This window comes from Octodon degus, unplaced genomic scaffold, assembly GCF_000260255.1.
Source record: "Octodon degus isolate 3935 unplaced genomic scaffold, OctDeg1.0 scaffold00084, whole genome shotgun sequence".
In the NCBI taxonomy this organism is placed as follows: Eukaryota; Metazoa; Chordata; class Mammalia; order Rodentia; family Octodontidae; genus Octodon; species Octodon degus.
In genome coordinates, this window is record NW_004524660.1 from 2634593 (window position 1) to 2651693 (window position 17101).

General features: G+C 47.8%; 2 protein-coding genes across 3 annotated transcripts in view; one reads left to right on the forward strand and one right to left on the reverse strand.

Annotated features, from left to right (window-relative positions):
• The window catches only part of Kiaa1324 (KIAA1324 ortholog), a 103755-nt gene extending 96102 nt beyond the window's left edge, over positions 1 to 7653 (reverse strand). Inside the window, exon 1 of the mRNA XM_004636935.2 lies at positions 7238 to 7653. Coding sequence (XP_004636992.1) covers positions 7238 to 7390 — 153 coding nt within the window. The 5' untranslated portion in view covers positions 7391 to 7653. The remainder of the gene's footprint in view (positions 1 to 7237) is intronic.
• A 112-nt stretch (positions 7654 to 7765) lies between these two features.
• CUNH1orf194 (chromosome unknown C1orf194 homolog) lies at positions 7766 to 15302 on the forward strand. 2 transcript variants are annotated; one of them, XM_004636939.2, is made up of 5 exons: positions 7766 to 8706; positions 12212 to 12328; positions 12832 to 12947; positions 13953 to 14080; positions 14441 to 15302. In XM_004636939.2, exons 1-5 carry the CDS (start codon positions 8626 to 8628, stop codon positions 14509 to 14511), a joined length of 513 nt encoding a protein of 170 aa, XP_004636996.1. In that variant the 5' UTR covers positions 7766 to 8625; the 3' UTR covers positions 14512 to 15302. The 2 variants fall into 2 exon arrangements, with proteins under 2 accessions (XP_004636996.1, XP_023577462.1); XM_023721694.1 differs by lacking the exon at positions 14441 to 15302 and having other exon boundaries at positions 13953 to 14434.
• The last annotated feature ends 1799 nt before the right edge of the window (positions 15303 to 17101 follow it).

Consider the following 17101-nt stretch of genomic DNA (forward strand, 5'->3'; position numbering starts at 1 on the left):
AGAGAGGAAGAAGAAGAAGAAGAAGAAGAAGAAGAAGAAGAAGAAGAAGAAGAAGAAGAAGAAGAAGAAGAAGAGGAAGGAGAGGAGGAGGAAGAGGAGGAGGAGGAAGAAGAGGAGGAGGAAGAGGAAGAGGAAGTAAGGAGTCAGGATTTGGGCCTGAGTAGCTGGAAGGAAGTGGTTGCTATTAACTGAGATGAGGAACATTCTGGAAGGCAGAGGTTTGACAGTGGCTGGGAGCTCAGGGGTTCGTTTGGACCTTTTAAGTCTGAGGTGCTCATTGAATGTGTACTTAGAGATCGTGGATGCACCCGGATGTACAAGTATGGAGTCCAGAGTTGAAGTCCAGATGAGCAGCAGGAATTTGAGAGGCATCAACATTTGGATAGTACTTAAAGCCATGATGCTGTCTGTGTTCACCAAGAGCATGACAACAGAAGAAACAGAGATCGAAGTTCCATGATTGGGGCTGGGGAGATAGCTCAGTAGAATAAGCGCTTGCCTGGCAAGCACAAGGGCTTTAAATCAATCCCTGGTTCCGCCAAAAAAAAAAAAAAAAAAAAAAAGAAGTTCAATGACTGAGCCCTGGGAATTGCCAGGTTTGCAGTTCAAGAACTGTAAAGGGTGTGAGGAAACAATCAAGGGGACAGAGGAGGAGTCACAGCGATGTAGAAAATGCCATGCCACACAACACAACACCCAGCAGTGCTGGCGTCCTGCGAGTCAAGAGAAGAGAGCCTGCACAAGGAGGTGCAGAGGTGCATGGGAGGGATCAGCACCCTGTCAAGTGGTAGTGGGAGGAGCCAGATTGGAGCTGAGAGATTAGGATTGGATGGAGTCCTGGTGAAATCACGGGGATGAACCTGGAATGTATGCAAGAGAGAAAGGAGAGAGAGTTAGAGACCATGATTATAGGCAAGATTTTCAAGGGCTTTTGCTGTAGGAGCAGCTAAATAACATGGCAACTAGAGGGAGAAGTAGTGTGTGTGTGTGTGTGTGTGTGTGTGTGTGTCTGTCTGTGTGTCTGTGTGTCTGTGTGTCTGTGTGTGTGTCTGTGTGTGTCTGTGTGCTGGGAACCAAAGCGAAGGCCTCCTTTGCGCTGGCCAAGTGTTCTACCCCTGAGGTACAGCCCCAACACTTTGTTTTTTAGGGTAAGAGAAATAATAATGCCAAAATTTGAAGGTTAGTAGGAATGGCTCAGTACACGGGGACAATGAATGTCTCCAGAGAGAGGAAGAATGAAGGGGAGAGGTAAGAAGGGATGGATCTAAGGCAGATGATTGAAGTGCAAGGGCTAGCACTAGAGATTAGCCAGGGTCGCTCTTAGAGTCCATCCCTAACTCGATGTCACACAAGACCACCTAATGACTTACAATGATGACCCTGTAAGCCTGTTAAAAGCTGATCATAAAACACTAATGAGGGCTGGGGAGATAGCCTAGTGGAATAAGCGCTTGCCTGGCAAGCGCAAGGGCCTGAGTTCAATCCCCAGTTCAAAAAAAAAAAAAAAAAAAAAAAAAAAAAAACCACTAATGAGCACATTCATTAAGCTGAGCCACATGCATAAAGAATGCATTTTGCCAAGTACTACCTGGCTTAACCCTTGAAGAATTCCATAAAAGGCAAGAACTTAATTATCCCCATTTTTCAGATGAAAAAGTGGAGGCTAAGAGGGAAATCGTGCCCAAGGTAATGTAGCTGAAACCGGAGGACTGAACTTGAACTGCTAGCACCACAGCTTACGCAGCTGTTAGCTCCAGGGCGACAGGATCCCACAGAGATGTGAGCCACAATCAGAATTTTAAATGGTCCGGTAGCTCAGGCTGACCAAGACTAAAAAGAGACAGGTAAAATTAAATATAAAATACATTTTGTTGGGTAAAGCCTAAAACATTATCATCTCACATGTAATTGGCATAAACGTTTTCAATAACTGAATAGACTATTTTAACTCTCATTTAATTAAAATGAAGTAAAATTTAAAATCTATCTGCTCAGCAGCCCCAGTCACACTTCAGGTCATGTGTGGCCGGCCGGTGGCCACAGGAGGGACAGAACACAGCTCCTGCCGCAACCTCCATGTGCTCCTCATTCTCTTTCCCAAGTTCCGCCAACGTTTTCCTCAGAGCATCTTTCACGCCTACTTATTTTTTCTCTTTAGTGCATTGAAATGACTTCAGAGTCCTCCTTAAATCTTAATAATAATAATAATAATAATAATAATACAGTTTTAATTATACTTCTACAACAGGTACATTAGTGATTACTGGCCTAAGCACTGCATGTATTAACTCACTTGCTGTTACATTATAATAATTAAGTGAATGCTATCACCAGGCTCTCTCTCTCTCTCTCTCTCTCTCTCTCTCTCTCTCTCTCTCTCTCTCTCTCTCTGAGACAGCGTCTCGCCACGCAGCGCAGGCTGGCCTTGAGCTCACTTTGTAGCCCAGGCTGGTCTTGAACTCGCAACACCCCTCCTGCCTCCGCTTCCCAGGAGCTGGGATTACAGACATGCACCACCACGCCCAGGGCTGTTCTCTTTCTTGTGAGTCACTAAGGATCCAAGCAGGATCTCACACATATTGCGCAAGCCCCCAGCACTCTACCACTGAACTAGCTCCCTGGCCTCCAAGATTCCTATTTTGAAGCTGAAGAAACACGGATGAGATTAATTTCTCAAAGTCAGTAATAGAGAGGAGGAGCTGGAGACCGAGCTCAGCCTAATTTTGCCCACAGTCCACACTCTGTACCACTGCTCTGCCTCTGTCTCACAAGTATAGACATTAAACTGATAGTTTGAATGATGTGATTATAAGTGATTTCATCATATTCTCTTTTTTTACCTATATTTCTATTGTCTGCAAATGAGGTGTGCCACTTTTATAATTTTTTGAACTTTCTAAACAAGCCTGATCACTCTCAGTCTGGTTTAGGTTTAGCACACTCTTACTTGAGTCGGGAAACAGAGTGACCTTCCCAGTGTCTTCCGAGCCCAGTAATGAATTATTCCTTTGTTACCTCTGACAGTAAACAAAAACAGTATGTCCTGCTGCTCTATGTACTTCATGACAAATGGAGAGTTTAATTTTCCTTCTTTCATCAAATATGGGACTGTTTTAAGCATCCTACCCTGATGGCTCCCAACCCCAAGACTCATTTTCAATTTATAATTTTGCAAAATCTTCTCTGAAAGCCCAGGATTGCTTTTCAGATCTAGCCACTTCACCGTGGAGTTCAAGCCCCCATCATTATGACCACAACAGAGGAGGAAAGATAAAAGCCCGGGAACCCTCTGCCGCAGCCTCCGTACCTTTCCCTGCCTGCCACTAGGACTCATTCCAGGGAAGCCAGAACCAAGAAGGGATCGCTCTGCACTCTGGAGCTGCGTTTTCTGTGCTTTTGCTAGGAACCCCTTCCACTCTCTCTCTCAAATCCCGCACCTACGGGATTTCTCTCTCTCTCTCTCTCTCTCTCTCTCTCTCTCTCTCTCTCTCTCTCTCCCTCCCTCCCTCCCTCCCTCCCTCTCTTTCTCCTCTCACATTTTGGCTGTGCCAACCATGTTTATTTTCTAGTCTTGGTCATCCACTCTGAGCAGACTATCTCAACCAGAAATCCTTTGGGGACTCTCCACTGAGCATGTACCTTCTCAACCTTATCTTCCACTGTTGTCCGCATTACTCCGCATTTCTGCCATTGGCACCATGATGTCATTTCCAGAATGGCTTCCACGGTCCACCTGTGGACCTTTGGCCCGGATCTTCCCTTTCGACAGCTTCTATCGACCATCTGTGCCCACTGAATGCTACTGACTATTTCTGAGGCCGGTTATGGCCAACTGCTCAAATAAACTTTTGTGGCTCTATTCTTAGCTACCTCTTTATTGCCACCCTTGCCCTGTTTACCCCATGTTAACCTTATGTCACCATGTATAGGTCATTGTGTACATAACTTTTTGCCTACTGACATTTCATAATAAGCACCCATGCTATGTTAAGAATACGAACCGGGCATTCTCCATGAATTATCTAATTTGATTAAATTCTTACAGCAGTCCTGTGAGATGAGTATTAGGGTATTACCCTCCCTACTACATAGATCAGAATCCGAGGCTGTCAGAAGTTAAATGACTTGCATCTTTACTAAATGAAAGAGTCATTACTCATTCAACAAATGTATTCCAATTCACGTCTATCAGATTCCCAGCTCACAACGATCCTTTTGCTTCAGCCTCCCAGGTGTTGGGATTACAGGCACGAGCCACCTCACCAGGCCTCCCAGGACTTTGAATACAGGTTAGGAAGTCCCTTTGGGGGCAATTAGCACTGGAGCCTCATGGCGAGGGGGCTCACGGTAAGGCAGTTCTCTGTTCCCCTCCCGTCTGACTTAGATACATTGTACTATACTCACCTTTGGCTCCCAATCCGAACTTAAGTCAGGATTAGCACAGGGCTAAAGAAATGATTCATGGACAAACATCATACAGGACATTTAGTTCCTCTGGTGACCCTGATTACTATAAAACTGTGACAGGTAGGTGCTTAAGCCCCTGAGCTGTCTCCCCAACCCTTGAAGACAACACTATGTATTACAACAAATACTGTGAAATTCATATTACTTTGTTAAGTGAAATTCTGTATCACTTGTAATTTTTGTTTTAATTCTAATTTGTACTCTCTCTCTCTCTCTCTCTCTCTATATATATATATATATATATATAGTAACAGAAACTGTGACAGGAACGCCAAGCCCCCCCCCCGCCACAATTCCAATAGGCCATAACTCCCAGTTCTTTGCCACTCATGCTTAGACCTCAAGCTAAACCTCTCCTTTTCTAATTAGATCGAGCGCGATGTCTCAGCTTTCACAGGTAGGCTACCACAGCACTGCTGCCATTAGGATCAGCCTTGACCTGGTAAGAGTCTTTGACCTTAACGCCTAATGTGGGTTTAGCAGAAGTTCATATGAAGATTAAGAACAGAAAAGGTCTAGTCTACACTGAACTGGTTTTTTACTATTTGAGGTTGGAAGCACCAAAACTTGTTGGATCAGTTCATATTGCCAAAGGAAGAACATCGTAATAATGAGTTTATTATGTTCCTTATTATTTTGGAGTCAAGGGTGTTCGGCTGCCACTGTTTGCTCACAGAGAGTATAAACAGAGCTCGCCGATGGCTGCAGCCAATGAGTGCGCCTCCCACACCATTTATAACTTGGCATGGGGTGTGGGTCATAGTTAAAAAACCCAAGTGAGGCAGGGGATTAAGTAATTCTATTTTGGGATTAAGATGCAATTTTTTTCAGGCCCCAAAGCAGTCCTTCCTGAAGGTGTTATTGGAATGCCCAGTCTGCAGCTAAAAACTGGCAATAATACCGGAATGCTGGTGTGATGAGGGCCACACCTTAAGTTCGCCCTTTCTGCTGGGTCCATTTGCTTAAGTAAACATTGATCATCTGAGCAGAACTAAAAAAAATTTTCATGCAAGTTAGTGATCTTAAATCGCAATATTCTTCCCTTCCTCTAAACGAAGATACAGCAACTATTGTTGAATTTCTATTACTTTGCTTAGTGAAATTTTGTATCATTTCTAATGCTGTTTTTTTCTATTACTATTTTGTATTCTTTAAAAAATAAATAAAAAAAATTAAAAAATAAACTAAGACGATATGCAGTGTTTAATGTCTTAAGTGTCTGTTCTTTTTCATAGTCGACAAAGATCGCAACAAGAACCGGTATTTGACCTGTAAGACTCTGATCTTCCACAAAGGAGTCAGCAACATGCTTCTTAGAGAGTGGACTTCTTTGGACTCATTATTTTGGTTGATTACAACTCAGGCTACCAAGGCCACCGAGCCAGAGAAACTGACAAAATCATCCTGCTCCCAACCACATTTAAAACATGTCATGAAAACTCTTGGTGGGTATATAGATAGCCAGCTAAGGTCATCATGGGAACTAATAAATGTTATCAAAAGTCCCAATGACTGGAGTCCCTTTTGTCATATTTAGGGATCTTCCAAGTCAAGCATCTTTATTCACATACAAGTCTCTACTTCTTCATACTTGGATGTGCTGTGGACAGCTTAATGAGCAGGACACCTTACTAATAATATATCTCCACGTGGGATAGTTTCCCTTGCTGACCAGTTAACACTGATGACTCATAAAGAACCTGTTAGCTTCTCAAAACCTTAGCTAAAGTTGACACTGGGTTTGCTTTTGAAGTGCTAAAGACTCTTGGGGTATTTTGAAAACTTTCACATTTCACAGATAACAGAAATTTTTATTGCTTTCTCTGATATAGTTCTTATGAATATTTTATTGTTGCTATTGGCGTGTTTACCAAAAAATCCTTAGGGCATAACCAAATATTGTTATTTCAATAACACAGAAACTACTAAATTTTTTAATTCCTAATAACTTTTTGCATCTTTCTGAAAAGAATTTTCAAAAGGTATCTTTGGTTTGAAGATATTTATTCCTTGTCATCTGAGTTATGTTGTCAACAATTTAGAAACACCTCTACAAAGACATAACATATGTTAGCAGAAGTCGGGGAATAAGGGCAGCAAAACACTCCATTAAAGAGCTCCAAGTCTGAATCAGTGTGGACCAAGGTCCTAACAGCAAACAAGCATGCTGAGGAGAGTCAAAGCTAGAAGAGCCTCTCAATCAGCCACCTACATAGTATCTGGGTGCTCAGTACCAAGGCGAAAGAGTCAGCAACAACCTGCAGCCCGCTCTACACATCTCCACCTTTGCCTTCAGACTCTGGCTTTTGAAGTCTTAATGAAAACCACAAGGATTCCTATTTGAGTCCAACTACTTTCTTTGGCCTTGCCAACTCCTTAGCCTACCACCCTTCTTCCCGCTATTTTGCCACTCAGGGCATAATCTTTTTCGACCACTTTTCAGGTAGTTTCCTCTCATCTGGAAAACAATTCTTGTCTCCCTCTTTACTCGTTCTTGACCCAGGGACCCAGGCCGCCCCTCTTTTCGGAGTTGGGACCTTTCTCGCTGAGCTCAGCAACCCCAGCTGTGAGAGTGATCTATTTTCAGGAGTCATCCAGTGGGTCAGCCTCCCCCTGAGGCCAGCATCATCCTCTTCCCTCCCCCAACACCTCACCCCAAAGAAATCCAAACTCCGTGGCCTCTGAAACTGTGTCTGGGTTCCTAAGATCTCTGCCTGGATCTAAGATGTTTCTGACCAAAGTGAGGTTGGGTTGGAGGGGTGAACCGTACCTCTTTGCAGGCGTGGAGCTCCGGTCCTGTTCCCTGGGTTACCTGGAAGGCGGTCCCAGCCCAGAACAGGAGGTACAGAAGCTCAGACGTGCGCTTCTCGGTTCGTCCCCTGCCTCCGGCAGGTTGATGGTGGCGGTGGCCGGGCTCAGCCATCGCGTCGTCCTGAGCTAACGGCAGTAGCGGCTCAGGTGCTGCGGCGGCAGCTTCTGCTGGCAGAAGGAGGAAAAAAGAGGGAGGGAGGTACACAGGGGGAGGATGCGAGGGGCCGGGCTCGCTTCAGTCACCTCCCTGCGGCGACGCCAAGGCCGCCCATCCTTCCTCCTCCCTTCGTCCTCTCCTCCTATCCACGTAGTCTTGACAACCGCATCCTCTTCCGTGCGGCGCGGGGACCGCGCGCGCCTCCGCGGCTCACCTGCCGGTTGCTATGGCAACCGCAGCCGCGCGGTGCAGGCCGCGCGCGCCCGGGGACGCAACCGGCGCAACCGGCGCAACCGGCGGGCGCGGGGCAGACGCCAAGCGCGCGGGAGCAGCGTCCTCCCGCAGAACCGCCCGCGACAGAGTCACGTTTTCTATTCCCTTCCGGGCCAGAGGCTGTTTCTAAGCACCTCTGAATTAGCCGACACGGCGTGATCGCCGACGACAGGGAAAGGGCCCGCGTGCCCTCCAGCCGCCGGCCGAAGCGCCGCCCAGGACGCGCACCCTGCCGGAGCCGCTTCTGACAGTGCTTCCCGCTCGCCACGTCCGTGTTCACAGCCGCTCTGCGGCAGCCCCGAGGCTTGCACGGTTAAGCCGGGCTCATGAAGGAGCGTGGGCATCGCCCGGCGACTTTCCAGGCTCGCACGGGCGCCCCGTCTCTCGGCCCCGCCGTTCTACCCCTGCGCTCCCCGCGCGGGGAACTGAACCCAAGGCTTGCGCGCTCCACCGCCTTGAGCTACACCCCCAGGCCTCTCCTTGCTTTCAAAATAGAAAAACATTTTGTGAGGCACAAGAGAGAAATTTCTGGGTCATCTTATAGGACTTTTTCTTCTACTGATGTCTTTTGCAAAAATCCTTTTTTTCTTCTACTGAAGTCTTTTGCAAAAATCTTTGAGAAGAGGGTGCCTTCCAACCAAGATTCTGGAGGGCAAGTCCTGGTCTGCTCGGCCCGCTGCGCCGCGCCTTCCCTCTGCATTCGGGGCCGCTTCCTGCTGCCCGGCTCTCGGAGCTGAACCGCCAGGTGGCGCCTCCCGCCAAGGCAATTCATCTCTGGCACGGCGAGCCAAGCGGTTGCCTGGCAACCGAAACTGGGCTTTCCAAACAATCTGGACTGGGAATCCTAGCGGGCACTGTCGTGGTGGGGCTGCGCTAGCTTCCCATCCCAAAGAGAGACTCTTGCCCGGCCTCTAAGTATGCCTCCCACCCGGGACCCGTTCCAGCACCCTGCGTTAGATAACGACGACTCCTATTTGGGAAAACCGCGGGCTTCCAAGGTACTATGGTTGTCGCTGTGACGGGCAGAAATGGTAACAAAGACCTCTGGTAAAGTTACTGAGTGGGTACCGGAGGAGTCTGCCTTCCATCCTCATGTTCAGGTTTCTTAGTGTTTTCTGTTTGTAGTTGCTTTGCTTATTTTTAGTTCTGGCGATTGAACACAAGTGTCGTGCATGCTAAGCAAGCGCTGTGCCAAAGAACTACACTCCTAGCGCCCCCTCCCCCTTTTTCTTTTTCTTTTCTTTTCTTTCTTTCTTTCTTTTTTTAGGAACCGGGGATTAAACTCAGGCCCTTGCGCTTGCCAGGGAAGCGCTTATTCCACTGAGCCATCTCCTCAGCCCCTCACTTTTTAAAAATGTTTTTTATTTATTTATTTATTTATTTATTTATTTAGATTGGACCAAAGGCTTCCTAAATAATCTACATCCCCAACCCTGAAGTTTTTATTTTGAGACAAGGTTTTGATAAATTGACTCGAATGTGTGATCCTCCTGCCTCAGCCTCCCTGGTAGTTGGGATTATAGACATGTACTATTGTCCTCGGCTCAGAATGCTTTCGAGCAGAGGACAGAGGGAAGGAGAACTCTACATGGACAAAGGGCCATCGCAGCCCACAGCAGTGGTTAGTGTACGCGATGGGGGCAGCGTCCACCTAGCCACCCTCTTCTGTTTGGAAAGTGTTCTCCAAAGATATATATGGAGTAAGTGAAATCCTCTGAGAAGCCAGGTTATAGTTTATCCTTCCGTCTTCTGGTTAACGTGTGTGTGTGTGTGTGTGTGTGTGTGTGTAGTCAGTGATCTAGGAATTTAATCTTTTTTCCTGGTGGAAGGACCTGGGATATTAAAGTGGTGCAAAATAAAGGGAATTAAAATTAAGCTTAATGACAATGTCAAAGAGCTTCCTCTTCTGCAGTATTTATTTACCACATGTCAGGCACTGTGCTTCACGCTGACGGCATGGAGATGCACTAGCCAGAGCTCCTGCCTTCGGGGAGTGCCAGGAGAAAAAATGGATCAGCAAAAGCAGCAGTAACCATGCTGGCACAGTGGCACGTGCCTCGTGACAGTTCCGTGTGAGCGGTGGTGAGAACCAAGAAGCCAAAGGAAGGCTTCCCCAAGCAGATGAGTGCTGACCCCCAAATGAGGCAGGCAGCTGCTCAGGTGGGCTGAGTCACAAGGAGGGAACGGGAACCAAGCACTCAAGGACATGGAAGCTGCAGGTCCACATGCACGGACACGAAAGCTGAAGTCGAGGCACGACGTGGAGGCACTTGAGTGACCGCAGCTGGAAAGTGACTCTAGTGGCTAAGTGTGCTGTGGGCTAGGATTTCATCCTGGAGGGACCGGGATCCTGGTGGCAGTTAAAGCACTCAAGAGTGAGACAGTTAGATGGATGTTGCAGAAAGCACATGAGCTGTGTGATAGAACACACCTGTAACCCCAGCTCTCTAGGAGGCCGAGACAGGAAGGTAGTAAATTCAAACCCCACCTGGGGAATTTACCAAGACCTTGAGTGCCCAGCCCCCAAAAAAATCAGTAATGGCTGGGGATACAGCTAAGTGAGATCTTGGGTTCAAGCCCCAGTATTGGGAGGGAAGGCCACATATGACAGAATTGAATAGGCGAGAGGCACAGTGACACCATACCTGCAGTAGTGACACAGGGTGGCAGTTAAGGTGCATACTGAGAAAGATGCAAAGAGTAGGAGTGGTGGGACCTGGTTGCTGACTGTATATAGGCCCAAGAGGTAGGACAAGTCTAAGATAACGCCCGGGGGCTTGCTGCCATTCACTCAATGTGATGTCACAAGGAAGGGATTTGGGGGAGAAAAGTGTTGAGATGGATTAGGTATGTCTTATGGTGTCTGTGGACCATTGAGATGGAGATGAGTTGTAGGCAGTCAGACTGAAAGTTCTGGTGAAGAAGTGTCTAGGATTCACTGAGCCCATATTGCAGTTACAGGAGAGAATCAGCTTCTCCAGTGCATAGAAGACAAGCAGAAACCAGACCTTGGAGAATCCCACTGTGTAAGGGACAGAGAGAAGGAACCCGAGACATATGAGCCAGGGGCCACAAGGCCACCCAGAGGCTGGAGCTCAGGCAGAGAATGCACTTAGGGAACTGTCTAAGTGTCACAACTGCCCGTGATCACACACGATTAGGCCTGGAAAGGGTTCTTGTCACCAGCAAGAGTGTCAGGCACAGGCCAGACTGCATGGGGCTGAAGGGGATGGGAGCAGAGATGAAGCACAAAGTAGAGACAGCAAGTACTGCCTCTCAAAGTCTGTTTCAGTAGGGAAGTGGACTCGGGGGTGGAGACCACAGTAGAGCAATGGGAGATGAGCTGGGGTCAGAAAAGGGGGCGCGCAGAAGGGCGCAGGCCCAGGCGTGGGGAAGGCCCAGGTCCAGGGCAGGAGGCGACTGTGGAGTAGGAAGGGCAACCTCTCCTGCGGTGGGAGGGAAGCAGTGTACAGACGGCCCTGAACCGGCTCACCTTTCTCTGTGAAAGACAATCTCATCCTCAAGCTGACAGCAGGGGGACAGCCCTGGGAGCTGGCTGCAGAGAATGGAAGAGCTCGCCAGACCTGCGGCAAGGCTCACACCGTCTCACCGGTCCACTCTCCGCGGGGGCAGAGCGCGGCACATTACTGCTCCACTAAGGTTTACTGAGGGGAGGCCCAGAGCTCTTGGCCACATGGAGAGGAAGGAGGGTTACAATGCCGAAAAGGCTGCACGAGAAGCTAATGGTGGTGGCTGTCCTCGCTGGATTTTTCTTTTTGGTGCCAAGAATCAAACCTTGAACTTGCCAGGTAGTTGCTTGTGCCGCTGAGCTATATCCCCAGCCCCTCACTGGAATATGATCAGTGATTCAAACAAGATGTTTTTTACTATCATGTGTTAGGTCACTGTGCTAGGTACCCAGAATACTGTGGTAGAAAACATGGAGACTTGATTTGTAATGAAGGAATCAATGTGTGCTTTCACATTCCTGCTTGCAGGAAGAATTGCTTTTTTTTTTTTTTTTTTTGGTACCAGGAATCAAACTCGGGACCTTGTGCTTGCCAGGCAGGCACTTATGCCAGTGAGCCATCTCTCTGGCCCCACAACTGCGTAATGAACTTTCTCTGACATTCCTTCAGTCAACAACTGGCCCTTCCTTGCCTGCCAAAGCCCTTTTCCTACCCCCGTAGACCCGGTCCGCTTCTTGGGGACCCTCTTCACTCCCTTTAGGACACTTGGCAGGCCTCCTGCAGCTCTTCCCTCTGGGCCGGGCTCCTCCTGGGGCACTGGCTACTACTACAAGCTCTGGATCTGTCATGCATCTTAGCTCTCCACCCCCCACCCTCAGGAGGCCAACCTGTAGCCCTCCTCACCTACTCCCACCCAGGACTTATGCCCGCCCTGCTCCTCGAGTTTTCCTGGCTCATCTGTCAGTTCTAAGTTAAGATGATGTCACTGCCCTACCGCCTCAGCCAGGTCCCGGATGTAGTTTCTCTTCTGCAGAAATCGCCGTTCAAGAACCCCACTCACCTCGACCAGCAACAGGACCCCTGGAGCCGGCTCAGCTCAACTCCTACAGCCACCTCCATGCGGCGGGAGGCTTATTTTTCTGATCCCAAGGTACTCAGGGTTGAGAAACCATTTCTTTGTACATCCACTTAGGACTCATCAATATCTTTCTTGAAAGGATTGCTGGGCCATCTTTCCTTTTGTTCCTGATGCAAGATCTTACCAAATCCAAAACCAATTAATCAAATTATAAGGCTTAGCTTTTGCTCCAGGAGGTTACTGGAGCAAATATCTCATTTTTATTAAAACAAGAACTAAAAACAAAACAAAAAACCACAGCACTGTAACCATGAGTGAGGTGGTGCCGACTATTATCCCCACGTTGGGGGTAATGTCTGTGTGTCTCCAGTATGAGCTCACACCCTGTAGACATCGCAATGGGAGCGAGTCTGTATTGACGAGAGGTAAAACTCATTACATACAGCAGTTCAGTGTGGAGGACTTAGCCGATTTCAGGCCCAAATAAGATTTCACTAATTTCTGGGGAATAGTAAAGCCCAAGAGAACCCAAGAGACGGTCGAGTTAACCCTGAAGGACTGATGTGCCTCTGCAGATACCAAAGGATGACCTCGATTTCCGCCTAACAGCCTTGTATGACCACCACAGTGGGGCCTTCAAGAACAAAAGTGAGATACTGTTACACCAGGAGACCATCCGGGATTCTCACGAGTAAGTGTAGATGTAGCCTCTTCACCCAAAGGAAGCTGCCGTCCATAGATAAAATGTCACCTGGAAATAAGTCATTTGTATAAAATTTTGTATTATTCTTATGTTTATTTGGTGCATGATCTTGCTATGCAGCTTGGACTTGCAGCGCTTCTCCTGTCTCCACCTCCCCAGCATTGGGATTACGGGCATGCGCCACCATGGCATGTGGTACCAGGGACTGAACCCAGGTCCTTGCGCTTGCCAGGCAGGTGCTTAGACCACTGAGCTACCTCCCTGGGCCCTGTATTTTTCTATCAGTAATGTAAATTCTGTATTTTTAGAAGAGGAATCCTCCAAGATTGTGGGCCAAGTGTGGTAGCATATGCTGTAATCAGGAGGCTGAGGCAAAATTGCTGTGAATTCAAGGCCAGTCAGGAGGAGCGAGTACAAGGCCAGGCTGACTATACAGCAAGACCCAGTCTTGACCCCACAAAAAAAGAAAGAAGGAAGGAAGCAAGAAAGCCTACAAGATTATGCTCATCTGTACCAAAACCAACCAACCAACCAAACTTTGGTTAACTCCAAAGTCTTAAAATGGACTTAGGGTGCTTTACTTCTGAACTCTCACAAAATTTTCCTTCCCTTCTCCTTACTCTCCGCAGTGCTGGGGACTGAACCCAGGGTCCTTGCAGTGAGCTACATCAGCAGCCCCCACCTTTTTTTAAATATCATTTTTCTTTTTTTCCATAATTTTGAGAAACAAATAGCAATGAGACAGTTTCAAATCAAATTGGAAAGTTTCAATCATTTTTCATTTTAAGACAGGGTCTCAGCTGCTAAGTTAACTGCCCAGGGTGGTCTCAAACTTTTGCTCCTGGGCTGGGGAGATAGCTCAGTAGAATAAGCACTTGCCTGACAAACTCAAGGTCCTGAGTTCAATCCCCAGTACTGCAAAAAAATAAACTTTTGCTCCTCCTGCCTCAGCTGCTTTATGATTGGTTTCACTCTTTCTTCCTCATCATCTAGAATCAAGATTCAGTTCCCTGGAGGCTGTGTACCCCTCCTTCCTTCACCCCCCACCACGTCCCTGGCTAGCATCAGACAGTGGATCAACCCTACGAAGGACTCCATCCACAGCATCCAGGGAGCCATCGGTGAGGGGGAGAGGGCCCAGGGGGATGGGCGGGGTGGGGCGACAGCCTCCGAAAGGACTCAGGAATCTGGGACTTGCACCAACGCACTCCTGACCTTTGCAGACAGAGCTAGGAAATTCATTCAGGTTTTGGAGCCTCTGGACCTTAGGTGTAGGTGACAAACACCTCCAGCAGGGCAAAGGGCCAAAACCTGGAAGGGGAACCCATAACTACTGTGCATCAGTCCTTTGGACACCAGCTTCCCCAGCTACTACTCGAACCTTCTTCATAGGACTCATACATGTACGGGTGACTCTGGGTTCCAGGAAAGGGAGAGGATCTGAAATTCACAGCTCACCCCCTCTTCTGTTTTCTCCACAGTGTCCCCTCACACTGCAGCCACCAATGGAGGTTATTCCCGAAAGAATGACGGCGGCTTCTTCTCCACCTAGGGGTGCTGGCCTCCTAATCACAGTACAACACCCTGCTGCCTACCTCTATTAAACGGGTGTATGCAAGAGTGTGCGTGAAGTCTCGGTTACCCATGACAAGTTACTTCTTGACTGCTCTTGGCATGAGAGGGAAACTTCCCACCTGCTAGAAACCAGTCCTGTGGGTCTATTTGCACTTGAAAATTCACCTTGCTGAAGACATAAGGATATAGGACAGAACATCACAGTCTGTGGCAGGACACAACATTCACACTTTGTAAACTGAAATTACTCCAACTGCACAGAGACTCCACTTACAAACCTTTGTCAGAAACCAGGTTAAGTGATGGAAACAGGTAATGGATGTAGCCCATTGTCCCAATGCACGGACTGGTGAACACGGCAGCAGCAGCTCCCGGTAGCAGCAACATTTATGCGAGGCCACACCACAGGTTTCAGGCTTCCTGGGCGTAGTCAGCTGCTGGACGCTTCACTGAGGGCCCCAGCCGCCTGCCCTCCCATCCCGCCATCACCATGCGGTCTCTAACACTGCTGCTGTCCCCCTGCCTGGAAGACAGCTCCCTTTTCTGTATCAGTCTATGCTGTAACATAAGTCTCGATTCCTACAAACACTGTTCAAGTATCTGGTGCTTGGGTTCGAAGGCACCTAAAAATCGATGCACTACTGTAGTTTCTATAATTACCAGTAAGTCACAGGAATCTGTTGTATCACTGAAAAAGATTGGACAAGAAAATGGCCAGTGATGCCAGGCGTGGAGGCACATATCTGTAATCCCAGCACTCAGGAGGCTGAGGCAGGAGAGTGGCTGTGAGTTCAAAGACAGCCTGGACTACTAGACAAGACTGTCTCAAAAAAAAAAAAAAAAAAAAAAAAAAGCGCAATGAAATTTTAAAATACGTAATAATCCCATCTCTGGGAGCCTGGGATATAGCTCAGCTCCACAGCTTATGTCTGACAAGTGTGAGGTCATGAGTTTGGCTCCCGGTACAGAAAAAAAATTCTCTGATTTTGACAATGTGTATATTATCTCCGAATGCCTGCAGGGCAGGTTTGGCTGGCTTGGGTTGTGGAGATTGAACCACAGCAACCTGAGCCTGACTGCTTTGTTGAAGCAGCCACTTAAAGAACTGAGCTAAGGGGCCGGCCCCCCTATATTATCAAATAATTCAGATTTAAAGGCCTTCTCGATACTGAAATTTAAGGTCCTTATGCCAAACTGGTACAGTCCCTGCCCACTGGGACCCAGTAATCCATTGAGTTACCTGCTGGTGACAGGAAGTTTTAGTTCTCATTATTTAAACCACTCTATGAAGGTGGCAGAGAGGCTGCTCACTAGACGTCATCTCCAGAACCCTTACTAGCCCGATGAGGTGGTACACATCTGCCATTCCTGCATTCTGGGAGGCGGAAGAGGATGCCCGTTCAAGCCCAGCCAGGCCAAGTAACTCCTTCAACAAAAGCCTTGGAGACAGCCCGCTGTGAAGCCTGGGGCTCATTCCCAAAGAAAACTGAAGAACAAACCCCTGCTGAGGGGGTGGCTTAGCGCTAGGGTGCTTGCTGAGCATGCCAGGGCTCTTGGTTCAATCCCTAGGCCCCCAAATAATAGCGATTTATTACTATACACACTGAATTGAGGCAGGAGAATCACAGAGTTCTATACCAGCATGGGCTACGTAGTGTGTTCAAGGTCAGCCTGACTACATAACGAGGCCCTGTCTCAAAAAAAAAAAAAAAAAAGGAAGAAAGGGAAAGAGGAAGAGAGGAAGGGAGGGAGGAGGGAAAGGGGGAAAGAAAAAGAGGAAAAAAGGAAAGAAAAAAGATTTAAATTATTCCAGAAAACTGAAGAGAGTGCTACACTCATTTTACCAGGCCAGCACTGCCTGGACACTACAACCAGACAAGGGACACAACTACAGGTCAATATCCTTGATCAGTGTAGATGCAGAAACACTCAACATGCTGGGCATGGTGGCAGTCACCCCTGTAATATCTGTATTTACCACGCAGAGGCAAGAGGACTGCTTCAAGTTCAAGGCCAATCTGGACTACATAGTGAGAATGTAGCTAAAAAAAAAAATCTGTGTGCTGGCTCACTCCTATGATCCCAGCTCTGGGGGAGGCTGAGGCAGGATCACAAGTTCAAGCCCAGCCTGGAGAACTTTAAAAATTAAGAAAGAGGCTAAGGGTGTAGCTCGGCAAAGGTGCCAGGTTCAATTTGGTGAATTATAACAAAACCCTCAATGAAATAGGTATTAGCAAACTAATCCAATAGCACATTGAAAGGATGATGCACTGTGATCTGGGGGATTAATTTCAAGGATGCAAAGATGACATGTGCAAACACATGACACACCGTGTGCAGATACAAGATGGCATGCTGGGGATACAGTTCAGCGGCACAGTGATTTGCCTGGCACGCGGGAAGTCCTGAGTCTGATTTCTGGTACAACCCCCCACACACACACACATGAATAGATATTCATATGAGTATCTATTCATATGTGTAGAGAGCCTATACCGCGAATCGCGGCATCAGAACAAAATCCCTAGAGACCACTGGGTGAGGCCTGCTGCAACCCTCGGAGCCTG